This window comes from Rhinolophus ferrumequinum, chromosome 9 (genome assembly GCF_004115265.2).
Source record: "Rhinolophus ferrumequinum isolate MPI-CBG mRhiFer1 chromosome 9, mRhiFer1_v1.p, whole genome shotgun sequence".
Classification (NCBI taxonomy): Eukaryota; Metazoa; Chordata; class Mammalia; order Chiroptera; family Rhinolophidae; genus Rhinolophus; species Rhinolophus ferrumequinum.
In genome coordinates, this window is record NC_046292.1 from 63,933,387 (window position 1) to 63,960,869 (window position 27,483).

Consider the following 27,483-nt stretch of genomic DNA (forward strand, 5'->3'; position numbering starts at 1 on the left):
ATAAATATTAGGCTTTTATTTCACTGCTATTAAAATTTTTGAATTATAACAATAAGATCTGTTTTCATTTTCAGACTAAATATGTACTGACCTTTGTACCGAACATGAAAGTTATTGATGATGAAAATTTCGTTTTCCTGTAGAAATACACAGCTTCAGACGTCCCCTCAACCCCCGTTTCTGACATCCATTCAGAGCCCCTAACACCAGTCAGAAGTGGAAATCAAACTTTGCTCCTAATGATCAGGTTGCTTTTGGTCACCTCTCCAAAAAGTGCTCCCCTTGGGCTACGACATAGATTGCAGGGCCATATGCTAAACAAAATATTAGCGAATTGAATCCAGAAATACACGTACAAAGAAAGAATAACACACGATGATCACGTTGGGTTTATCCAGGGATTAACTTAAGAGTAGAAAATAAATCAATGATTGATTAAAGGAGAGAAATTATGATACCAAAATAGATGCAGAAAAACTTTTGATAAAATTTCGCATCCATTCATGATAAAACAACAATAAATTCTTTGCAAGTACCAAAAAAAGGGGGGGAACTTCCTTAACGTGATGCAGGGTATCTAAAACAACCCTACAATAAATATGATGCTTAATGGTAAAAAGGTGAAAGCTGGCCTCGGCTGCATGGAACAAGACCCAGCGCCCACCATCATGTCTTCCAGCCAGTGTTGTACTGGGGTTAACCAGTGTGGGAGTGAGAAGGAAACAGCGTGTGAAACTGAGTTATGAAAGAACCTGGTGTGTCTCAATGAGAGATTCAATGTCACCAAAGTGGCTGATATGGGAAGTGGGACTGGGGGGAGACTAGCAGGAGATGAGGCTGGAAAAGTAGCTTGGAGCCAGATTGTGAAGGCTCCTGTAAACCAAGCTAAAGAAGCTGGATTATAGTTTGCAGATAATAGGGAATTAATAGAAAGACTAAGCAGGAAGGTGACACGATCAGCTTTATAGTCAGGAAGATAAGGAATGGATTAGAATGGGGAGAATGTCACGGCAGGAAATCCTATTAGGAGACAGTAAGAATAATTCAAGGTAAAAGATTAGGATGCCCTGTTCTGAAGCTTAATGGGAAAATAGAAATGGAAGGCTGATTGGATAAGGAAGGAAAGACAAAGGATGATGCCAAGGTTTATAAGTGAAGTTGCTAGAGGCAATCAACTCAAACTTTTATTCACGACAAAAGTCAGGTAGATAGTAGCACTTAACTACCTGTGTGCCTTTGGACAGATAACTTTTCACTGTAAAACAGATTCCACTTCTATCAAGTCAGGTTGTGAGTATTTACCTTGCAACATTTTTATAAGGGGTAACTGGGCGCCTGGACCTGAGAAGGCCATGCGCAGCCCGTTCGCCTCCTCATTATTGGGCTGTCTCGGGGCTCATCCTCGCACTGGAGCTTTTTATTCCCCCTCTTTTAACCCACACTCTTGTCTTGGATGAATCTGTCCAGTCTCCTAGCTTTACATGCTATCTATTTCCCTGGCCTGGACTTCTCCCATAAAATCAAGAGCCGTATATCCATTTGACTACTTCATGTCTCCACTGGGATGTACAATAGGCATCTCAAATTTAAACATGTTTAAAATCGAGTGCTTGATTTTCCCTCCCGAACCCACACTTCCTGCAGTCCTCCCACTCACTTTGCTTCTAGCTTCTCGGGCAAAAACCTCAAAGTCATCCCTCTCTCTTTCTCCCTCTCTCTCTCTCTCCAGTCCACAGCCAGTCTGTGAGCAAATCTTGTTGACTCTACCTTTAAAATACACACAGACCCCAATCGCTTCTCTCCTTCCTCACTGCTACTAGCATGGTCCAAGCCACCATCGGCCTAGGATCGTAGTAGTAACCTCCTAACTGTTCTCCATGCAGCTACGTTGCTCCTTCCGTCTCTCTGAACAGCACCCGATGGTAATGGGGGGGGAGGTCAGAGGCTGTTATTCTCCTCCGCAGCTTCCAGTCGCAGAGGATGAGCCAAAAGCTTCACTATGACTTTCAAGTCCTCGTGTGATGAGACCCTCCACTGTCACCGTGGTTGCACCTCTGATTTTCCTCCCCTCTATCACACCACCCTGTCATGCTGGCCGCCTCCTGGTCACCCAATATGCCAGGGCACTTGTGCTCACTGTTTTGCATTTTTCTCTGGCGATTTTCCCTAGTGTGTCTTTACATGTTGCTCAAAGAAAAGAAGAAAAAGATGTTTTGAGTGCCTATGCTGTGCCAGGGACTACAGTTTTAAACAGCATGTTCAGGTTAGGTCTTACTGGGAAGGTGACACTTACAAAAAGACCGGAGAGGGTGAGGGATTTTGCCCTGTAATCTTCCGGGAGAAGCACGTTCCGTAACCCAGTGCCCTAGCTCCACTCTAGCTAACTTCAGCTTAGGTGTCCCGGGCAGAGCGGGGCTGTGTTGGCCTCCCCTCAGTGCAAAGGAAGCTGGAACTACAGAGAACAGGAGTGTCATTATTGCATGACTGAAGCCATTACCTGGGGCTGGCACATTGTTTTCTCAAACAAAAGCAAGGTTTTATTAGCATGGAAAAAGGGGGTAATGGATAGTGAGTGAGTGTCTGCCTTAGGGTTATCAAGTGAAGAGCTTAGTATAGCACCTGGCATATAGCAAGCAGTAAATATGTGTGCTATCATTTTACCTAATTGATAAATACAACATGACTTTATTATTCTTGTCATAGAAACTAAAACATGGCATTCTTCTTGGTTATGATAACAGTTATTATTGGTTCAGTGTGATATTTGCATTGTGTTTATAACCTCAGTTTTTCCAGGTCTGATCATCTCACCTCCTATAGCTACCAATGGGGTCACGTAAACAGCGGTAGCCCAAGTTTCATGGGATCTTGCCCCACCTGCATATCGGCTATCTCATCCTCTGCAAAGAGCCTCCAGGTGTGTCCTCTAGTCCCTGGGATGAATGTGGAACCTGAGTCTGAATCCCAGCTTCCTCACCTTGTACCGCGTGCAAGCTGCACAGTCCCCTAAGTCTTAATTACATCATCTGTAAAATGGGGATAATAATTGTACCTACCTTATACAAAGACAATGTATATAAAATACCTGGCAAACAGCTGGTACTTAATAAAGGTAGCAGGTACACACACACATACACACACACACACACACACACACACACACACGAGAGAAACCAGAGTGGTTTTTTCTGTCCTAAGCAATAATTTCTGATTTTAACATCTCTGTTATTAATAATAATAGGAGCGTTTCTCACTCTCAAATATGACTTAAGCAGGGGCTCTGCATGCCTAGTTTAATATTAACCTTTGATCATTTTAAAATGAGATCAGGCATATTGGATGTAGTATTTAAAATTTGAACGGTAGCATTCTCTTTTGCAAAACTTAAAATGCTTATGGCTACTCAGGAAAATTAATCATTCTAATAATGCTTGATTTATTTGGATTAAGTTTAATAATCATTCAGCTTTACAAATTTTTACCCACCAAGAAATGTTGCAGAATTAAATGAGCTTATTTTCAGCCGTTCAGATAAACAACCATTGTCTGTGTGCACCTCAGATGAAAAGACAATTGACTCCAGTAGATGGTGGCCCAGGTCCACTTCCGCAGCTTCACCAATTCACCACTGTAAATAATTAATATCGCCCTGGGCCCCCAACCCCAGAGCACTGCTCGGGGTAGGTGGAGTTCCACTAGGTTGCTAGGTTGCTATTGCCAGGTCAGATACTGTGTAACCGAGCAAGGAGCCATGACGGAAATTAAATATCTTAGTGAAGGGCAAATTAAACCCTGTGTGATGAATTCACTGCTTTCATGGCTGATGAGATGTTTGAGGGTCTCAGGCTCTTGTAAAACACCTCCACACAATCAGAATAGAATCCCAAACACCAAAGAAACCTACCACAGAAGTTCATTGGATAAATGATGGTTAAAAAAAAAAAAGTGTAATTGATTGCAAATGCTTTCTTGTTCACAAACAGGACATTAAAAATAGACGCGATAAGTATGGTAAATAATATATAGGTTGTGTTTCCCTGCAGTAATGCCAATGACCCAAACTAAAAGGACAGAAAATCAGGAGACTTTTTCTTAGTCTCCTGTCCATGTAATATTCTAAGTTGTCTTTATTTTTCTCCAAGGAAAGAAAGAAGATGTAAAATAAAACATTTCACATGACTAATTCAAATCTAAAATATGGCAAGTGTCTGCTTTATTTCAGCCTTAATAAACAAGCTAAATTAACAATTGAAATTGATAACTATTTTTCACTTTTAATGTTTTCTAGACTGCAAGGATCTAAATACAATAAATTTTTTAAAAGAATAAACTTCTAATTTTCCAGACAATCTTTCAGAAGTGAACATGACCTGGAAGTGTAGCAGCAGCACTGAGGGAGCCCATAGTTGACAGAAAGAACTGAGAGAATCTAAAGAAGTTCCTCTGATACTCTCCTATGAATATTCTTTAAAAGGAGTTTAGTAATCTCTCGTTTTAAAATAAAAGTACAAAAAACAGTTTCAGTCAAGATGGCAAAGTAAGTAAATGCTGTGCTTACCTTCTCTCATAACCACATCAAAATTACAACTAAACTACAAAACAACCATCATTGAGATCACCTGAAATCTTGCTGAAACGAAGCCCTACAACTAGCAAGGACCTACAACCAAGATTGCTTTACCCAGCAAAGCTCTCATTTAGAATGGAAGGACAGATAAAGAGCTTCTCAGACAAGAAAAAGCTAAAGGAGTTCCTCACCATCAAACCAGTATTACAAGGAATCTTAAAGGGACTTAAGACAAAAAAAATAAGTATGAGTAATAAAATGGCAATAGCTACATACCTATCAACAATTATTTTCAATGTAAATGGATTAAATGCTCCAGTAAACGATTGGGTGGCTGAATGGATAAGAAAACAAGACCCTTACATATGTTGCTGAAAAGAGACTCACTTCAGATCAAAAGACGCACACAGATGGAAAGTAAAGGGAATGAAAAAGATATTTCATGAAACTGAAAACAAACAAACAAAAAGCTGGGGTAGCAATACTTACACTAGACAAAATAAACTTTAAAGCAAAGATTATAACAGGAGACAAAGAAGGACCTAGTAATCCCACCCCTGGGTATTTATCCAAAGAAAGCCCAAATACTACTTCAAGGGGATGTGCTCATTTATATGTTCATTGCAGCATTATTTACAATAGCCAAGGTGTGAAAGCAATCTGGGTGTCCCTGAGTGGATGAATAGATAAAAAAGAGGTGATACAAAGACAGCTCCAAGATGGCGAAGTAGATAAACATTGTGCCTGCTTCCTTCCATGAACACATTAAAATTACAACTAAATTATAGAACAATCAATCTGGAGAACCATCTGAAGTCTGGCAGAACAGAAGTTTTATAACTGAGGATATAAAGAAGCCACAATTGAGACTTATGTGAGGGGTGAAGATGCAAAACGGGCTAGCCCCAAACCTCCGTGTGGTGGTTGAGAACCTGGAGGGATATCTCAGCTGTGGAGGTTCCCCCTGGTGGAGCCCCACACCAGCCTCCCCAGCCCAGAGTAGTGCCAGGAAAAGGGGTCCCCACAAAATCTGGCTGTGAAAAACAGTGGGGATACCAACATCCTGGTGGGACAGAAGACTGCAGGAAACCCAGACGTCCTCTTAAATAGCCGGCGCACAAACTCTCTCACCCCAAGGCACTCACCCTGGGCTCCAGCAGAGGGATGGTGACTCTCTGGAGGCATTGGAGGTGTACGAGGGACAGACTAAGGCATGTGGCTTTGAGGCAGGGCTGGAAAACAGTCACCATTTTCCCTGTGTGGGCTCTCTTCCCCTGCAGCCGGCAGGCGGGTGCCATGTTTTCTGTGTTGAGCCCGCCCCCACAGACCAAATGTGAATCTGATTGGTCTGGTGAGCTCCAATGCTCCACCCTGCTGACTCACTGGGAACCCGTCCCACCCAACTCCCCCAACGCTGAGGCACTTTCCCCTGAGCAGCCCGCCGCCCACATTGCACTCTTTCTTGGAAAATTACCAGAGCTTCCAGGCCCCAGGTGGGCAGCAACGGGCCTCATTGTGCTCTGAGACTTTTGCTGAGTAGCTCCAGGCTCAGCACTAGCACTAAACCAGAGTCTCCATTAACCTGTTGACCACAACTCTTCCCACTCTAATGATTCCCTGAGACCTTGCCTCATCCCATCATGTACCACACAAGGCTTTATCCGTGGCTGAACCTTAAGGGAGCTGGCAGGTGGCAGCCGGCCTCAGGGTGTCTTGGCTTTTTGTAGAGTACCAGGCCTGGTACTGGTGGTAGCCGTCCTTGGTTTGCATCGTGGCCTCTCCTACGTGCCTCCAACTTTAGCACAGGCAGCGAACAACTGCGGATAGCTTTATAGCTCCTACCAGGTAGTCTCTGGCCAATCACAGGCAATGGATGACCTAGGCCTGCACCAGAGTCCCTCCCAAGAGGCCCCAGAACCAACATACTTGGAGGTTGGCTGCAGACCACAGCAGAGCACTGCTCAATTAGCTCTCAAGTGGCTTACACAAAGGGTGGTCTCAACAGGCACCAGAGCCTGCTGGGGCAAATCCTACTCAGTGGGGTAAGACCCCCCCCACACACACAGCAGCCTGTAAGCCATGGATGTGGCCAAACCTCACAGCCAATCAGCCTGAGAGCCAATCCCACCCAAAGACATGCCAATAGCAATCAAGGCTCAACTATAACAGGAGGGCACCCACAACCCGTACAAAGAACACTCCTGGGACACCTGGAGCAGATGATCAGGGAGACTGTGCCAGGGCCCCACTGGACCCCTCCTACATAAGGCCACCCAGCCAAGACTGGGAGACATAGCCGATCTACCTAATACATAGAAACAAACATAAAGAGGCAGTCAAAATGAGGAAACAAAGAAATATGTCCCAAATAAAACTCCAGAAAGAGAACTAAACAAAATGGAGGCAAGCAACCTACCAGAGACAGAGTTCAAAGCAATGGTTATAGGGATTCTCAAGTAGAAGGAAATAGACATACAAGTACAGGAAATGCAGAGAGTCCCAAACAAGATGAACCCAAATCAGCCCACACTAAGACACAATATAATTAGAATGGCAAATGTTAAAGAGAGAATCCTGAAAGCAGAAAGAGAAATGCAACTAGTAACTTATAAGGCAGCTCTCATTAGACTGTCAGCTGAGTTCCCAACAGAAACTTTGTAGGCCAGAAGGGATTGGCACAAAATATTCAACGTGATGAAAAGCAGAGACCTACAACCAAGGGTTCTCTACACAGCAAAGCTATCATTTAAAATCAAAGGACAGGTAAAGAGCTCCTAGGTAAGAAAAAGCTAAAAGTGTTCATCATCACCAAACCAGTATTATAAGGAATGTTAGAAGAACTTCTTTAGGATGGAAAAGAAAAGATCAAATTATGAATAATAAAATGGCAATAACTACATATCTATCAATAAATATTTTCATTGTAAATGGATTAAGTACTCCAATCAAGACATACGAGTATACAATGGAATATTGCTCAGCCATGGAAGGTAATGGGTTCTTGCCGTCTGAGGCATCATGGATGGATGGACCTGGAAGGTACTGTGCTGAATGGAGTGTCAGACAGAAAGACAGATGCAATGTGATTTTGCTTACATATGGAATCTAAAGATGAAAACAAACCAAAAAGAAAAAAAAAAACCTGAAACACTCAACTACAGAAAACATTTTGATGGTTGCCAGAATGGACAGGAGTTGGGGGTATGGATGAAAAAAGAGAAAGGGATTAAAAAGTATGAATTGGTTGTTACAAAGTAGATATGGGGATGTAGGGTATAGCATAAGGAATATAGTCAATAATATTGTAATAACTATGTATGGTGCAGATGAGTACTAGATTTGTTGGGGTGTTGATGGAAGGGGGTTGGGGGAAAGGGTGAAAAAAAGGTGAAGGGATTGAAATGTACAAACTGGTAGTTACAAAATAGTCATAGGGAAGTAAAGTAAAGCTTAGGGCATATATTCAATGATATGGTAATAACTATATATACTGCCAGGTGGGTACTAGACTAGTCAGGGGGATCACTTCTTAAGTGTTTAACAACTATGCTGTACACCTGAAATTAATATAAAATAACATTGAATGTCAAAATAAATAAATAAATAAATAAATAAATAAATAAATAAATAATAAACCGTATAAGTAAAAAAGAAACTACTATATACATTGATTGTAACTTGGGAAATATTGTATATTCATATACTACAGGAATTTGACTTCTTAAACATTTTTTGGACAATATGATAATATGTTTAAAATAAAATATGATGCTAAAATTTTTTTTTAATAAAATAAAGTAAAAATAAATGCTACCAATCATTAACACTGTAGCATTTTAATCGGACGAGGAGACTGCATACTCACAAGTGAGACTGTAGAACCAAATGGAAGGCAAGTTTTCCCTGCAGACAGAGAAGGAGGCAGACCCTGCTGAGCATGGGAGGAAAAGGCAAGACTGGCTGGAATACTGAGGCTCAAGGTGCCAGAGGTGGCGCCTGACCACGGGGGCTTGAGGAGGACGGGATTTATTAAAAGAGGGGAGAATTGCCGAATTTTGGCCGCTTTGTAGATTGACCAAGGTGCCCAATGGCAGCAATTGCCTAGCAATTACCTGGGCAATCTTTGTATGTTGTTTTTGGCTGCCACTACACAATTCATAGCTCAGCATTGCCATTTCCTGCTCCGTTTGACAAAGGACCCCAAAGTTCATCCTGCGACATTTGGTCACTATAGGAGGAAGCAATAGGAGGTAATTGTTAGGAGATAACATCCTGTACTTCTCATGTTTCCATAAAAGGGAGGGAATTCTTTTCCACCTCTCTTAAGAGGAAAGAATATGGGAGGATCACTTCCAGCTTCTTGCTGCCTCCCTCATTTACTGTTCCCCAAGTCACAAAGCTGACTCAACTGAGTGGTGAATTGAGCAGGACTTAAGCACTCTTGGCTGGGTGCCTTCTGTGTTCTCTCACCCACAGTGCCAGCACATGTTTTGTTTGTTTGTTTTTTGTAGCACTGACAGGTTTTACCACTACCAGGAGAAGCTTGGATTTAAATCCACTCTGCCAGGGGCTGGGTGGAAATGATCAGATCACAGGGGAAGAAGGAAGAAGCACACTTGGCCATAGGTCCAAGCCATATTCTTGAGTTTATTTTTATCGGTAGTAAACCTGGTCTTTTGACCTCCCTATGACTGGCTCCTGTATCTTGGTTCTCATTTCAAAAGGGAAAGATAGGTATGTTGTTGGTCTCCTACCACACCTATGTTATCATAGAGGTATAGTTTGGAGGAAGATATGCTGGTAGGAGAGAGATAAAAGAACAAGAGGAAACAAAAACAAAATGAAAATGTGGTCAGGGCCGTAGCTCTGTGAAGTCCTCAAAGTAGAAACTCAGGACGCGGGGATTGGGCTTTGGCTCTGTTCTTGCCAGAGTGGGGCCTGCCAGAGGGCAGCTGGGGTTGACAAGAGAAGGCTCATGAAGCAGGGGCCCCACTTGGGACACAATTTCAGACAGGCTGCAGACAGACTCTTCTTAGCCTTGCTATAGGAAACACTTCACCTCTCTCCATTGCCAACTCAAGGTGAGGCTTAGGCTACTCTGGATGTTGGGCTTTTGTCTCTTGAAAAGAGAACAGCCTGGTGTCATCTGTGTGTCCAGACTTTTCTTATGTCCCAATATTTGTGATAATAAAAGGGGACTAAAACTCAGTATTTCCCAAAGTATGGTATGCATGCCAAGGTGTACGTTATGAATTTATTTTAGTATATAGGAAGATAATATGGTTATCTTGTTAATGACAAATGATACTGCTTTTCCATTTATGGTATCAATATGAAGTTTGACTCCAAAGATTAATTTAAAATACATATTTTAGAGAAAATAAGAAAATATTCCATGTAGTACTTGAATATGGTAGAAATTGTGAAAGTTGTCTGTGAGTGACGGAAGTCTGAGATAGCTAAAAGTAATGTGGGAAGGATCACTACATAGCCAAAATACGCATTGCCTTTTAGACATTATTAATAGCAATGTTGGATCTTTCTAACTGTGATGAAATATAGGATTTGTGAATTCATATATTATGTAACTCTTTTAGAAGTTAATTATAATCACACAAAGTTCATCTCCAAATCAATTTTTTGGCTTCCAAAATGACACGTAGTGAAGTGGACTGAAGTCTAACTGGCTTTAAAATGTACCTAAAATTACATATACACAATGGAATATTACTCGGCCATAAGATGAAGTACTGCCATTTGCAACAACATGGATGGATATTGAGATTATGATGCTAAGCAAAATAAATCAGACAAAAAAAGTTGAGAACCATATAAAACTGAAAGCAACAAACCAACAAGACAAAAAACAAAAACTCATAGACACAGACAGCAGTTTAGTTGTTACTATAGTGTAATGGGGAGGGGGAGGTGACAAAAGAGGGAAAAGGGGATCAAATATATGGTGATGGAAGATCCGACTTTGGGTGGTGAACACATAGGGCAATATAGAGATGATGTATTATAGAAATGCAAACTTGAAACCTATATAATTGTACTAAGCAATGTTACCCCAATAAATGTAATTTAAAAATGAAACTAGAAAAAAAAATGTGCCATAAGTTAAAACACAATGGTGGATAGATATATGATCAAATATAGCAAAATATTTACAATTATAGACTCTAACTGGTAGATATACGGGTGTTCTCTGTATATTTTTTACCTTTTCTTTATATTTAAAAATGTTCAGAATAAAATGATGAAAAAAGACACGAAGGCACCTTCTTTTATATATTGTGTGGTTGGCTTTACAGCTAAGTTTTGACATTGAGTATAGATCAAACACAGAGTCATAACTTTTGATAGACTGCACATTATGCTCTGACATTTCTTATCTGCCAGTTTAGACAAGCTGTTTTCACTTACTTAATGATTCAAACTTGCTCGTAGGTTAAAATGTGGGTTTTACAATGGCTACAGGGAGGAAAAGTTAGGCAAGAACAGATTCAAACAGGCTGGCAACCTGCATCCCTTTTCTTGAAAAAAGGTCAAGAACAAGGGGTCACTGTTCAATATCTGCAGCTGTGAAAAAATGTGAGCTGCGGGCTTGCTATCTCATAACTTTCACAAAAACATCTTGAATGTGAGGGACTGTACCTTTTCTTGATTTAATATCCATTGTACTTTTCTAAAGTTGGAATTTAAACTCTCCTTGAAAGAGTTTATTTTGAAGAGTAGAATTTCCAATGTATGTAGCATATTGAGGCCAACACTGAGTTTGCATTACATAAATACCTCCAGTAAGCAAAAAAAAGAAAGATGAACTCAAATGACTTAAAAGCATGCCAATGGCCTTATCAAACAAATAAGGATTCAGTTCACCCAACTCAGGGGCAATAGTTGGGCATTTTTCTCACTTGCTTAAAACAAACACTTGACATTGAGAAAAATAAAAACATTAAATGTAGCATCAGTTTCCCAAAGTGGCCTCTGCTATTCTATTGAGTTCTATTTATAGGGTTTGTTCAACTTGATGAAAATATTTTCTTTTAATAAGATGAAAAATAGGTTTTCCCAGTACTAGCAAAAAGTGCACACTAAAGTGAATTAGGCCAAAATTAAGAGGACATTTTTTTGGCTCACAATCTTTGTAAAGAAACAAACGATACGTAATTTTACTAACAATTGTCTCCCCAATAAATTTAAAAAAAAAAGAAAAAGAAAAAAAAGAAACAAATGATACATTTTAACAAAAGTATTTTAGAGATGCACTTCTTTCTTATGGTGAGATGCACTTTTTCATACACATGTTTAAATAATTGTTTCTACTGAACTCTGCGGCAAAAAATTATCACAAAAAATTACCCAAAATTTACCAACTCACTAACATTTTGTCAGTTATTTTCCTAAGTCCACTCTAGGTCCAAAAGAAACATGTCATTAAAATAAATATATATATACACACACACACCGTGTTTTCCCGAAAATAAGACCTAGCCGGACAATCAGCTCTAATGTGTCTTTTGGAGCAAAAAATAATAGAAGACCCGGTATTATGTTATATTATAGTATAACAAGTATAGTATTATAGTATAATAAGATCGGGTTTTTATAATATAACATAATACCGGGTCTCCTATTAATTTTTGCTCCAAAAGACACATTAGAGCTGATTGTCCGTCTGGCTAGGTCTTATTTTCGGGAAAACATGGTACATATATATACTGGGATGCCAAAAAATGTATACAAATGGACACTTTGGTCAACGTTGCTCAAGCAGTAGTTCGCCATAATCAGAAGTGTCTGGACACTGATGGGAACCACTTTGAGCACCTCCTGTAATTGCAGAAGTCAAACATGACTTGTAGTCATCTTTGGTTATTGGTATATATTGAATATTACAATTTTAATAGTTTTTTCCTTTCTTAAAATGTGTATACACTTTTTTGGCACCCTCTGTATATATATATATCATTACTTACTTAACCACAGATAATTTATTGCTCATGAGTGAATATTTGAAAAATTAAAGACGTTGCATCTCATAATTCTTAGTCTTTTCCTGAGAAAAAGACACCCATTCTCTGAGAATCCCTTTACATTTATTCATTTATTAATAAGCTATCTGTCTTCTCTGTTATAGTTCCTAGGCAGATGGCAACAAACTAGATATACAAGGTCTCCACTGCTATGGAGATTACATTCTAGAAGGGTGCTAATGGATAATAAACAAATCAACAAAGTCATTTCAGATAGTGATAAATATCTTGTGAAAATAAACTAGGGTGACATGACAAACAGTGACAATGGGTGTGGATATTTTAAGTTTTTCTCCTTAAATTTAGTTTAAATGTAAACATTTTCCAAAGTTATAAATGTTTAGAGTTTAATCAAACAGTACCACAACGATTTGGTACTTGTTAGGAGAAACAGAACTCCCCATGTTCTTCCTCTCTCCCTCACCCCATTCTCAAAGCAGGTTACTGATTGATTTTCAGAGGCAGCCTCTGAAGTGATGTTTGAGCAGAAAAGTGAAATGACAGAAAAAGAGCTTCCTAAGTAAAATTGCATGAGCATTGTAGACAGAAGGAACGGCAAATGCAAATATCCTTAGACAGGGGTGAGGTACTCAGTGTTGCTAGAACACAGGGAGGGAGCAAAGGGAAAAGGGCTAGGAAGTGATGTGGTTTATCTTTTTGTAAGATTACTTTAGCTTCTATGGATAGAATGGATTGTGGGTGTGGTGAGAGGAGAGTGAGAGCAAAGAGATGAAACTGGAAGAGATTGAGATGTTAGTGGTTTGGACTAGAGAGTTAGTAGTGACCAAGTGCACAGAATATAGAGTAGTGAGAACTGTTGATGGGTGTGGGGAGTGAGAGACAGATTCCAATTTCAGAGTAACAGGATGAGATGGAGACTAGGGAAGTGTTGTGAATATTTTTCACTGCAAAGCCTGCCCAGTATCTGGATCCTCTTCTTATAGCCATAGAATTTACAGTTGTGTAAGTTTTGGAGAAATGATACTAGGTGATTGTTCTCTGACTCCTGGATGTCGGGACCCAATCTGACGCTTTCATCAGGGACTTTGAATCCAGAATGATGCAGAGGAGCAGAGATGTTTTACAATTAATTTCAGGGGTCCATATGGAGTGGGGGCGTTATGCTTGGTGGCAGTGGCAACAGCAGCAACACCCTAATAAGGCATAGCCTTGGTTGCTGTCATTCTGATCACCTAACCTCTTTGTTCTATTTGTTTTCCAAATCCATTTCTGTAGCTTTCCCATTAAAAAAAAAAACATTACTTTAAAAAAATTGAAGATTGACTTATGTAAAAGACACAAATCTTCAATATGCAACTTATATGCAAACACCTATGAAACTTCCCACTTCAATTAAGATATAAAACATATTTAGCACCCTAAAACAGCCTTCCCTCTGACACAGTATTTTTTTTTTTTTTTAAGAAATTCAATTTCTGCCTGAGTTAACCAGGCAGTTTTTTAGCTGAGTCAGAATGCAATCAAGAACTCTGATTTCTGGAATTTCAATGTTTGTCAAACATGAGCCTTACTGAATTAAAAATGAACATTGAGGAGGGTAAAAAGTGAAAGATCATTCCTTTTGCACCACAGTTCTCGGGTCCATAAGACTCAAATAAGCATCTATTATTATTATTAAACATGATACAATTTTATCACTATCCAACGACCTAAAAATTGGTGTTTTTAAATTATAAAATCCTAAGACTCAGTCATTGTGTGGTCTGGAACTAAATTCTTTTCAGGAACCATACCACGACCCCTACCTGTTTCTTTAGAGTCCCTAATATAAAGCTACACAACCTGAAATTTTCCAAGGACAGTTATGAGACTTTGCTTAAACATATATGAAGTCTTCTTGCTTTCTTATTCTTGCAATGATTCTATCGCCAGCTTTACCAGGTACTGAAGCATTAGTACGTATGGTTAACAGGAGTTTATAAGACATTTTGATAACTACTATGTTAAAACAGCAACACCGTCTAAGGAGCTCATTTTAAAAATACAGTGAAATTATCTCCATCTCATTTGATGGTAGCTCCATCCTTTGCTTAGGCCTTACTCCTTTCTCTCACAGTCCGTTGGCAGATTCTTCTGGCTCCTACTTCCAAAGTATATCGAGAATGCAACCATTTCTCATCACCTCCATTGCTTCTTCCCTGGTCTGAATCACCATCTTTCTTGCCTGGATTACTGCAAAACTGGACGCTAGAAGAAAATAGAGAAACTCTTCAAAGTTCTAAAGGAAAAATGAGCTTGAATCTAGAACTGCAAGTCCAATCAAAATGAAGTATGAAGACATAAAGGCCTTGTCAGACAGGCAAGGACTCAACGCTTATCTCCCATGAACCATTTGTGTGTGTGTGGTGGTGTGTGAGGGTGGGTGGGGAGGGGGTTCTTGTAATATACTTCAAATCAAGAAAGAGTGGGATACAAACAATAAAAAAAAGACAGGCGTGCAAAGAAAACATATCCCAGGATAATCAGGAATCCCAGGATGAGAGCTATAACACTCTGAACAAACTTGTAATTCAATAGCATGATAAAAGAAGTGTTTAGTGAAGAAAGTATTTTTCTTCTAACCAAAAAAGAAAAAATAGCAATTACTCCAGGGAAAAACAAAAATCTCCAAAAGCCATGACCCAATTATGAAGCAAATAACACAGCATGATTTGGAGAAGGTGATGGCTATAAGATAAAATAACCCATTTGACCTTTAGCATGGAAAGTCTGCTTAAATCAGCATTGACTTTAGGATATAAGATTGGATATGTAGGAGATAAAATCACCTGGCTTACCTCTGAATACTTTTGCATAACCTAGCACATAGCTGCTAATCATTGATTTATAGTGTTTAGAATCAATACATAAAGGAAAAACCTAAGTTTTATGTATCTATTTTTGTCGATTATATAAACAAATAGTATAACTTAAAGAAGTTAGGAGGTAAAGGGCAGTAATGAGTTGGAAAGAAAGTACAGGGTTGGTCATTTCCACAGTGGGAGTCAAGAGATACTGTTTAAACCTGGTGGATCAAGAAATAAACATTACTAGTTGAAGTTATAAAGGAAACCAAAAGAAGAACTAAAAACAAAATGGGGAGAAGAAATGGAGCGAGCTAAATTGCTTGTCATTCATAATGAACAATCAACAGACTCTGCTTAAATTACAAATTAAGAAACAGCAGCAAAAACCTTAAGTGATGGAGATAGTACCTGAAGAATAAAAAAGTGTTGTACACCTGAAATTTATATTATGTTATTAATTAATGTTACCTCAACAAGTTTTTTTTAGAAGTGGTTGTTACCTCTGAGAAATGGGACTGGTGTAGATGGTAGGGAGGAATACTTTGACTTTTTATTTTCTATCCACCTGAATTATTTAAAATTTTTATTCAGGTACATGCATGAAAATTAAAATTGTTCATAAGCCTAAAAAAACATTAGGGCTGGCAAGCTTTGAAAAAAAATGAGAGCTGACAGTCTAACAGTGTAGCAAGATCCTAGGAGATTATAAAAAGCAGGTACAAAAACTCAAAAAAGACGAACTAAAAAGCCATTTAAAATAAAGGCACAAACTTATTGAGCTCTACTGCATACAGCAGAGTCAATCAAAGAGGTTTATATTTATGACTGATTTAGACAACAAAAATGCTTAGTATTTTCTATTTAAAATGGCAGAGATTAACTTTAAAACTATTCCCATCCAAAATAATATAACAAAATAAGTGTGGCCCATAAAGTATATCAGACTCTGGAAAATTCAATTTTGGACCAAAAAAAGGTGATTACATATATTTATGGATAACATGTGATGGTCCATATTTTAACATGTTTGTTTAAAAACAATGACCGTAAAATAAGTGATCCTTAAAATCATTATAATAGCATGACACCAAGGTAATAATATTTTAATAAAACTTTTACATTTCTGGAACAACTTATTCAATTCATACAATATACATGATATAACAAACAAAAGGAAGAAGACTGAGACAATATTCTTACAAATTATTTAAAGTATATTTCTTTTGACTGTTTACTCAATATATATACCTGTCACAAATTCTTTTGGTATTCTTCTGAATTGTTATACAAAGCTTTAAAAACTGAAAATTTCATATAAAAATAGTTATTTATCTGTTTTTTTTAACAATTGAGTTTTCAAATTAAATAACAAGGTATTCTGTTTACCAATGTATATTGCATAGAAATAGTTAAATACTTTAATATTTAGAAAAACATCAAGAAGTCAGGTTTTTTAATGACTGCTACATCTTTAAGTTGGTAATTGAAATTTTACTTATAATTTTAAAATTACACGTTCTGTAGGTATAAAAGTTTTAAAAAATACATTCCAATTTTATAAAAAAGGCTTCTAAATGTACATTTTCAAACACTGCTGTGATTGCTATAATGACTACCTTGTAAATATACTTAGCCAAAATAAGTTAAAAATTAATAATGTAGTATGCTGGCAAGATTTCTTTAGAAACAAATGAGGGTAATTATAAAGTCTGTTATAAATGTACTACTACAAATAAATACGCTTTATGTATAATTACTTTTTTTAAAAAAGCAGAACATAAAAATGCATAGAATAAGTGAAGATTTTTATAATCTGTCACCAGTGCAGAAATCTGGGCACTTAATCCTCTAAAAAGTTAGAGAATTTCAATTTAAAAGATGATTTCTCACATATTGTGTGTTTCTGTAAATCAAAAAAAGAAAATCTATTATTTCTATTCAAATGCGTCTAGTGTTTTGGTTCATGTGTTTCTATGTAACTCCTTTAACTTAAATGTTCTTTCCCTGAAAAAGACATTTTTAAGCTAATGATTTTGGCCTCATGACATATATATTTTAAAGATACATGTGATTCTGCAGCCAATTGCTCCCCCCATTCTAATACCTATACATATGTGTACTTATAAATATATACATATTTTCAGGATTATAAAAATACTTAATTTTTATAAGCTTAAATAATTACTGAATGTTAATACAGAATACATTAATATTTGCATAATTTCACTTTTATTTATAAAAAGGTTTTCTTATAGCAGCATTTGCATTGCAAATGAATGTGAACAAATGATGTTGCAGTGTACATGGCCTCATACTGCAAATCTAACTGAGCAGCTGCAATGCTCCTCTAAAAAGAACATGTGTTGCAGCTACAGAAGAGCAATTCCTATAAAATACAAAAACCTTAAGAGGCTAATAACTTATCTGAACCTTATAAGTGCATTTAAAGTTATCTCCATAGAATTGGCAAGACTTATTAAAACATTCACAAACAGTCCAGGTGATTTTTACCCCAAGTAAAATTTTCTAATGAGATAAGTAAAAATTATATTAATGAATAGTATTTTTAATTGAATCACATTAACTTATTAGAAATTAACTGGAGGTTTCAAGAATAAAAAAATAAAAATATTACTGTGAGAGGTATAAGAAAGTGAGAAAGATTTGAAACTTAAAAACATTATGAAAATTCAAATAAAAAATCTCAATCTTAAACACTCATAGTAAGCTTGTTTTTGTTGAGCTCACGCTCCAGATTTCCAATCAAAGTATCAATACTGTCTTGTAGATCTTTGAGATTGACTTTTCGATCCACTGTAGACTCAATTGTCTGCATTGTCAAATATGTCTGAAATGTGCACTCTTTGGACATGGGAACTGGCTGTTCAATCATTATCTCTGGTCCATACATTTTGCTGCAATTTTCTCCATTTTCTTTATCTTCTGAAGGGACGTCATCATAATCCACATCACTTAAATTTTCTTTAGTATTTAAAAAGTAATTTTCTCCACAGCTGCTCCAGTCTCCTGCATAACGATTACTAAGTGGACTGTCTAATCTGGTTTGCCGTGGCCTAACTACTCTTGATGAATCAGTACCACTCAAATTTAACATGTAAGGTGGTTCTTTCTTCCTCCTCAAATAATTTAGAGAAGACTTGTGCTCTGGGAACAAATCATCTGTTGATTCTCTGACAGTTAAACGTTGCACTAGAAACAAACAATAAATTTGCTTTGTGAGAGTAATCCAACTGGTCTTAAAAAAACAGAGCTAAAGATAAGCTATTTAATAATCAACTATAAAACATGCATTAAAACAAAAACATGCACACTATCAAAAGAAAGCATTCCATAATTATTTTTTTTCTATCACCAGACACAATCAAGATTAGGGACAGAAGCAAGTAGAATGCTGTGATGGTAATTCATGCTATATCATAACATCCCCAAACAAATCAAATTTCCACTGTTGATTAACTTTCTGTGCAAGTTAATTATTATCTAGCTGTAATTCAAATGGTAGCTAGGCTGGTAGCTTCTAAATTAAAAGCTACAGCAAAAAGCAGGCAAGGCATGTTGGTGTACAAACAAAACAAAACAAAAAGTTCCTTTGTCTGCAAACATCCAAATGAGGCAAAGGCATCTAAAGTGCTCACTCTAAAAGTTCTGACCTTTGTGGGTTTTTTTTGCAGTTCTATTAGCAGCGGTGCCATAATTTACTTTACTAAGCAGCCCAAATTTCACTTTGATAAAATGCACAAATACTGGACTTGATCACTTGTTACCTGAGTTCGATTATACAGCATTAGCTACTAATAGTCTTCATTTATTGCCTGAAAATAGTACAGATATTTTATTTTCCCATTCTGGTTAGGTATCTAACAATCTCAAATAACATTCCTCATATCAAGACTATTTCTTCTAAGGGTATGCATTGTGCTGGCCACACAGATTACCATAGAGACACACATTATTTCCTAACAAACCAAGGCTTCACCATTTACTCTTTTCTGTATATTGAACAAAACATTTGTCTAAGGCTCTTCTGTATATAAAACAAACTTAATCTAAATATTGAGACATAGCTATTAAAACCTGTCCATAATACCTTTCTCTTTCTGCTTGTTTATTCTCTGTTAATAAGTAGCTCTCCATTTATGCTTCCCTTTCCTAAGACAAAGGGAACTTATTTTCAGATAACCCACCAATTTTGCTCTCTCCAAGATACACTGAATGCTTGTTTCCTATTGCACAAAATCAAATAATTGAAAAATAATACAAACATGTATACGGTTCTAGTTTTCCAGACTTACAGTGATATTCATAGTATTTTTCAGAAATCACATAATTTTTACATAGATTTTAAAATACTTGATAACTGTATATAGGTATGTTTTTAACATTTCTACTTATCCGCATTTTCATAATGGTTGTCATATAACATTATGAATAGCTAAAAGCTCTTAAAATTTTGTACAAAATAAAGGTCTGGTATTACTTTAAATTGACCTTTAATAACAGTATTAATACAGACTGTCCCATGCCATTAACTAATGTAACTGCAGAATGGATATCTAAATTTTTGCACTGTTTAATTATTTATGTTCCTTTTTCTCCTCTAGCTGATCTCCACTAACTCTCCTTGCTTTTCTCCCTTCATTTTCTGGCTTTTCTTGTTCTTCTTAGTGCTTAAGTGTCCTGCCTGTTGTTTTTGCCAACCCAGCTCTGCTAACCTTGAGGTCACCGGTTTTGTGATCCAAAGTAAAACATTTTTGATTCTGTTTAAGCTTGTCTAACTGTGCCTTCATTCTCTGACACTTACCTGCAAAACTCGGGTTTATTTTGTTGCCACTTGCTTAAAGTCATTTAACCAAGTCCTTATCAAACATTACTTTGTATCATTTTCTTGGAAATTATTTACAAAACCAATTATAATGATATTTATATCTTTTAGACTAAAAATTCAATTCTGAAAAATTAACTTCACTCTTTAAACTACTGATGGTGGAATGGTTTCCTATTAATTATGCAGAGAAAATGGCTAATTTTAACCTCAAAAGAAAAGTCCCAGTTTCCTGCACCGCTGACTACCCACCTTCATTGAATAAAATGAAAAATGCAGTCTATAAGGCTGCTGGAAAAGCTTTCAAAATATAATGGTAAGTACTAAGAAACTTACTTTTCTTATTTTGTTTTCTACCAATAGATTTATATTGTTAATCACCATAAAAATATAAAATAGTTCAGAGTATAATTGCCTTATTTAACAAAACATATAGTCTAGTTAGTGACAAGTATTCTGTTAGGACCTGGCAGATAAGGGTAAGTAAAGTGTAGTCCCTGATCTCAGGAAGTTTAGTTTAGTGAGAAAAATGAAACAAAAAGGATTAGGGAAAATTAATAGCTTTTCCAAAAAACTTGCCCCAAATCTACTCGTCACAGAAAATGTGATACAGCAAACAGTTGGTCTGGAGGTACACTCTCTCTAAAATTATTTCCCCATCTATAAATATGGCCTGTGGTGGCCTATCAGTAAGTTTCAATATTCTTCTTAATACAGCAAACCTATTTTTCAAAAAGCAAAATTTTGTAAAATCCCACTACATGAAAAAGATGAAAAGACTGGGTCAAAAGGGAAGTGTGTCTCTATTTTGATCCCCCACCTGTTGCCAATCTGGAAAACCACCGGGAGGATGATTTTTAACTTCCAGTGCCAATAGGCTAGAGTTCTAACTTATCACTTTGAAGACAAGATTTATCAAAGGGAAAGTTCAAAGCAAGGTATAAGCTTGCCCAAAAGTAAACAAAACAAAACAAAAAATTAAGAAAGTATAAAGAAAGTGGGGGGTGGGGTGATGGAACCAACTCTTTCTTATCTCTGGAGTTCCAAAAAGAAAAATAAGTAAGGTATGTATAGCAAGGAAAGCCAAAACCTTCTATAATGCACGAGACAGGCATTTACCAAGTCAATATGCCATGGCCCAATCTCTATGTCACTTTTCTCAGGCTTAGTAACTACTTTACGTCTACTTGATTTCTGCCTTTTCTTGAATTCAAAAATCAAATGATAAAGGGCAAAACTAACTGCTGTTTCCTCTCATCTTTCTGCTCTGTTCTGTCCTTTGTCTGAGGTATATATAACTAAAGAAAAATAAAAGATTATATAAAAGGGGGCAATTATTTTTAAATCCAACAACACAAATCTTTGGAATAAAGTATTAATAAACTAGGAGCAAGTTGTTTAAGGTTGTCATTGAAATACAGTGAATCTGAAATCTACACCTGCTTTTTCTACAAGATAGGACATAAGTTAATTTTTGCTCTTATACCCACAACTAAGGTGGCTATCACAAAATAATGAAATGACATTAACCTCTGGTATAGAATTAATGATAAAGGACTCAGGTACTGATAGTAAACTTCATGCTATCTCCAGGGAAGCAAGTTTTCTTTTGTGATTAGAATGACAGGATGGCTCCTCTCCCAATTCCTGATGTTTTTAAGAATTAAAGCAGTTTTAGGAAAAGCTAGGAAACACACATTTAAAACTTCAAACTGAGAGATCCCTTATGTTGGGCACCACATGGTGAAATCAGACCAATTATCCAGAGAATCTTGATTCTGAATTTTTGAATAACTGACTCTGACTCTGGATTTTGGATAATTAATAATACATACTAATTCTGTTAAAATATAAATTAGAAATGATTTTTAAGCCTGTGTTTAAAAGAAAGTAAAATTTTCAACTTTCCAAAGTTAAAAGCTGAAAATTTTTATTAGCTTAATTTTTAAGTCACTTTTAAAAACTAGATTTATTTTAAAAGACTAAATCAATCATTATGCAGGGAAAATGGCTAATTTTAACCTTTGTACTTTGATCTACCCTCATATGTATCTATAAAAGAGTAACAAAGCACATTTACCAGAGACTAACTCTGTTGAACACACTGTTCATTGTCTTAGATGCTTTAACTCAGTCTTCACGACAACCCTGAGGTAGGCACTATTTATAGAGAAGCAAACTGAGGTTTCAGGAAACCTAAGTATTTGCCTGAGCCCACCTGTTGATGCGTGACACAATCTGGATCCAAATCCAAGTCTGACTCCAGGGCCAAAGCACTTTTACCACTGTGCGGGCCACTAAACATCTGAGTACTTTCATGTTTGGTCTTTTGCAGGGTGGAAGGGGGAGCAGGGGTTACTTCAGGATAAGGAACTTTTGGAACTTGAATACAGGATCCTTTATAGAACATCTAATTAAATTAAACACATATTCCTGTTAGCTCTGAAACTATATGAGCTATATTAGGAAAATAACTGTCAGCCTTTTGTTACCGACTAGAACAGGGATGGATAAGAAAGATGAAAAGATTAGAGATCACTGTCAATTCAAGCCTGGATAATTTCATGAATACAGTAAAGATGTCAGGAAGAACTGATTTAAGGAGAAATACAAATTTTGCTTCATAGCAGTTGAACTGAAAATGAGAGTACAGAAAATAATATTTACTGAGTACTTATTTGCCAAGAGCTGTGCTGAGCACCTTACATACAAATTTTTTTCTTTAATCCTCCTATAAATTCTATAAGCATATTATTAAATCCATATGACAGAAGATAATATAGAGGCTCTAAGATGTTAAGGAACTTACCCAAGGTCAGAATGCTAATTAGTGACACATCCAGGATTCAAATCCAGATCTGACCAAGTCAAAAATGTGTACATTGATCTATATGTCTATATTATTATCAGCAAAAGCAGAAAATTTAAATGGAGAAATCTAAAGGGTATGTATCAATTCATAACTATTTCAAAAAGCAAAATCTAGAAAAGATTTCCTTCAATCATATATGGGCATATTAATGGTTAGCTAATTCAAAGACCAATCACTGAAAGAGAAAAATATTTCTACAGAATCATTTACCTGGCCAGAGTTGAAGTAAGTAATGTAGAACTTCAATATGTTTCTTAAAATCCAAAGCACTTGCAAGTTCTTCTGAATCAGTAAAGACTCTGTTGTTATGGTTGGAAGTCTCTTGCCTCTGACTTAATAATACGGGTCCAAAGCACACGGCCAAATTCTGGCAGGTCATCTTATTTACTTCATGATAAGAAGCCACCAATTTCAAATGATCCAACAACATCTTTAGGGTTGCCTACGTTAAATTTCAATTAATATAGTTATATAAGGGCAAATTCAAGAACACGATTTATAGTAGAAAATACAGATAGTCATGTTGTCACTTTTTAAAAGGTTATTTCAAAGACCTGTTTGAAGTTGGATGTTTGGAACTTGAAACATATTTTATTGTAGAAATGTTACAAAGGGTCCTTGTTTCCAATGACATATTTCGATTCACTAAATGGTTAAAATACACGCTATTTATAAAATGCCCACGAATGCATTCCAAATTTCAGCTGGAGTTCCTAAGTAAACATACCATTCATGTTTTCCTCTCTTCCTTCCCATAAAATGACAACAGCAAAGGTTATGATGAAAAGGGGATTAGGGTAAGAGTGTTCATTTTGAAGTACAGGTAAATTCTGTAGTCATAAGTAAGGGACCAGCATCCTTAAATGTAGGAAGCTAACTATTTCAGAACATGGCCAAGTTCTATCATGATCCAGTTTAGGAAAAAAACAATGTCCTTCTTAACCAATAAATATTTTAAGTAGACAAACCATGGAGAAGGGAAGCATAGTATAGTTAGAAAAGCAAACTTATTGAAAAAATATTTAATCCTTGGAGAAACTAGGAAGAGGAGCTTGATCAAGAAGTGGAATGGTTATTTAGGCTTAAGGAATTATGGAAAGAAGTGATGTTATTTTGAAGTTGTGGCATATGATCAATCATTTAATAAATAAAATGAATGTGTAATTTCTTCTTCATAATGGTATTAAAGAAATGAATGAAAACTGAAACTGTAATTTACAAAGAGCATGAGAAAAAACAAAATGACACAGTAGTTCTGGAGCCAAAAGAGACAATTGGATTTGGTGACAAGAAGGTCATTAGTGACCTTGGCAAGAAGTCCAGAGAGATGGGGTAGGAAGCCAGATTACAATGTGTTGAGCAGTACATGAGTGGTAAAGACGTGATGACAGCTGGAATAAACAACATTTCAATGTTTGGCTGTGCAGGGAAGAAATGAAGATAAAATGAAAGCTAGAGAATATAATTAATATTTTGAAATCAAAACTAGTCACACACTGGTTAACACACACACACACACACACACACACACACACAACTGTTTACATTAGGTTCACTCTCAATACAAAACCAAAAAGTGCAACTTAAGGTAAGAAATCTTTTTTTGTGTACTAAATAAAATGAGCCAGAATATGAAATTGTTTTGCCCACTTCGAAAAGTAATATAAAAATATGCATTAAGAGCCTTAAAATGTTCACATCATTTAAATCAGCAATTCCACTGAGATTCTTATATAAATAAGTAATTCTAGATGAAAAGAAATCTGTGAACAAATACATACATATAGGTTCGCCACTTAAATACACAAAAGAAAATAATGATATGGCACATCCACTCAATGAAATATTATGCAGCCTTTTAGAAAGGATGTTAATACATGTGTAAGATTTAGGGCCAGAAAGACCTAAATACATGTTACAGACTATAACACTCAGAAAAGCTATATAACCTTGGGCAAGTGATTTCAGTTCCCTGATTCTCATTTTTTCACTTACATGTAAAATGACACTTGCAATTATACCTTTTATTGGTGAAGGAATATGTCTACCCTTTCACCCTACCCTTCTGCATCTGCCCACCTCTTTATGGCTGTCCCCTTCCCCCCACCCAAAGGAGTAGTAATGTCTAAACACAGGATGTTCAGAAAAACTACAGTAAACTACTGAATGAAGCTATTGGCTTTAAGTTTTTACCCACTAACTCTTGCCCTTTCTGCCCTCACATTATAAGAAATATAGGTAAAGTTGGCTTTACCTGGACAAGCCCAACCATATCTTTTCCCCTTATTTTCCCTTTTGTTTTAAGAAACAATAGATAAAAGTTAGGCTAGGACTGGTTCTACAGACACTGGTCCCAAGATTTAGGTTATGGGAAGGAGACTAACACTAACGGGAAGAGGCAAGGAGGAAGGAAATGGTGGTGGTAAGGGCTGCTTAAGTCGTGAGGCTAAGCCATGTGCACCAAAACAGTTACCATATTTTTAAAATACTAAAAGGAAATAAACCAAAATGTTAATTATAGTTGCCTTTCGATTTTGATAATTATAATTTCCATTCTTCTTTTCTATACATTCCCAGTTATTCTATAATAAACATATATGATTTTAATAATAGAATACTCTTTAAAAACTTATGGGAGTATTCATGCCTACGTTAAAATCATATACAGAAAAGACAAAATTTTTTTCTCAATTTATTCTGTTTAAGAAGCAGTTTCTAGACTTACAGTGTTTAAGAAGCCTTTAGTAAAGAGAGCTTACACTCACGAGTGCCACAAATGTCAAAATAGCTAAACAATTATCTGTAGCTCTGGAGCTAAGTACAAAATGCATTAGCTGGCTTTCAGTAAAGAGGTATCCAGTTGTGCTTACCTTCTCAACATCAGGAAGGCAATCCAGCAGGTCAACAGTATACTTAGAGTCACTTGGGTCATTCTTACAACCATTGGATGACATTTTCAAGGGATTTTTTGCCATTGCATCTAATACAGCTTCATAAAGCTGCTTTGTTATCAGAGGAGAAGGAAGTTCTCTTAAATAATCCTTAAGAACACCTTTATAAAATAAATAAACCAGAGACAGTCGGCAATTGGGTTTTCAAAGTGAAATAAAAAACTGGTGAATTTTTTTTTTAATTTAAGTATTACTACAGCCAACTTTTAATATTCTGAAAATAATACAATCAACAACATAAAAATAAGTTTAATAAAACACTAGCATTTTGTATTCTTATAAATTGTCTCATTGATTGACTGTTTGTTTTGAAAGCATGATAAAAATGCACATACATAATTTCCAATTATCAGACATACGGGTTTGCGGCTCATAAAGTAAGTCATTTTTTATAAATATACCCTATCGATCCTGCCCCCCCATAAAAAACTCCTCTAAGTGCATGTAAAACAAAAGTTAAGAAAGCAAGACATATTATTATTAATTGTAAATTATTCCAATTATATGAATTTTAAATTTCTAGACTTTTAATTGATAGTGAAAGAGTACCAAAGGTCCAAAGCCCTTGCAAATAAGTGACCTATATAAATATATTTCCTCTTTAATACTGGAGATGCATCTTAAACATATGCAGTATACTGGATGGTTGGATTATCTCTAATGCTACACTATAGAAGAAAACATTCCTAAGAACAAACAAATGAAACCAAAAGCCAAGAACAGAAAACATCAGACTTGTCACTATCCTAGGAGTGAGGGAACTCAATCCCAAACACATCACAAGTAGTTATGAACTAAGAGATACCACCTGTAATAGAGCAAACAGGAAAAGGTAATTAATGGTTATCACACATAAGCAAAGCAGGTAAGATACTAGCTAAAGACTAGAATGTGGTCACAAGAACAAATAGGAGATATTTGTGACACCAAAAACCAAAATGTAGACAATATTGATTCAGAACATGTTTTCAGCTTAGAACTTAGTTTGAAAGCTCAGTTTGAACTTAAACATGATCATATAGGAAGTTTCCCATCTGATAATCTTTTAAATTTTCATAGTAACATGGTTCATTAGTTTCTTATGCATCCTTCGAGGATTTGTTTATGAAAATATACATATATTATCACCTATTTATGAGAATTTAAATTATATATTACTATATCCCCCTTTGTTTCATAAAAGGTAGCACATATGTCCTATTCTGTTTCTTGCTTTTTTATTTACCATCATAGTCTTTCCAGCACATAGAGAGCTTCCTTTATGTATGTATGGAGGTATGTCGGTAGGATAAATTCCCAAAACAGGACCACTAAGTAAAAAGTGCATTTGTAATTTTGAGGGAAAAGAAGGAGAAAGGTGTTTCCTAAGTTTGGGGCTTCAGAATCTAGTAGTGCCATTCAAAT

General features: G+C 36.4%; 1 protein-coding gene across 2 annotated transcripts in view; it reads right to left on the reverse strand.

Moving 5' to 3' along the window:
* Nucleotides 1-16,867: 16,867 nt before the first annotated feature.
* SYDE2 (synapse defective Rho GTPase homolog 2) overlaps nucleotides 16,868-27,483 on the reverse strand; it is a 35,809-nt gene continuing 25,193 nt past the window's right edge. The window contains exons 5-8 of one of the 2 annotated variants that reach the window (XM_033115778.1): nucleotides 25,999-26,180; nucleotides 23,339-23,570; nucleotides 19,199-19,246; nucleotides 18,487-18,623 (exon numbers count right to left, since the gene is read on the reverse strand). In XM_033115778.1, the coding sequence (XP_032971669.1) occupies nucleotides 19,236-19,246; nucleotides 23,339-23,570; nucleotides 25,999-26,180 (425 nt within the window). In that variant the 3' untranslated portion in view covers nucleotides 18,487-18,623; nucleotides 19,199-19,235. Of the gene's footprint in view, nucleotides 18,624-19,198; nucleotides 19,247-23,338; nucleotides 23,571-25,998; nucleotides 26,181-27,483 lie in introns of both variants that reach the window. The other variant, XM_033115777.1, reaches the window with a different exon arrangement.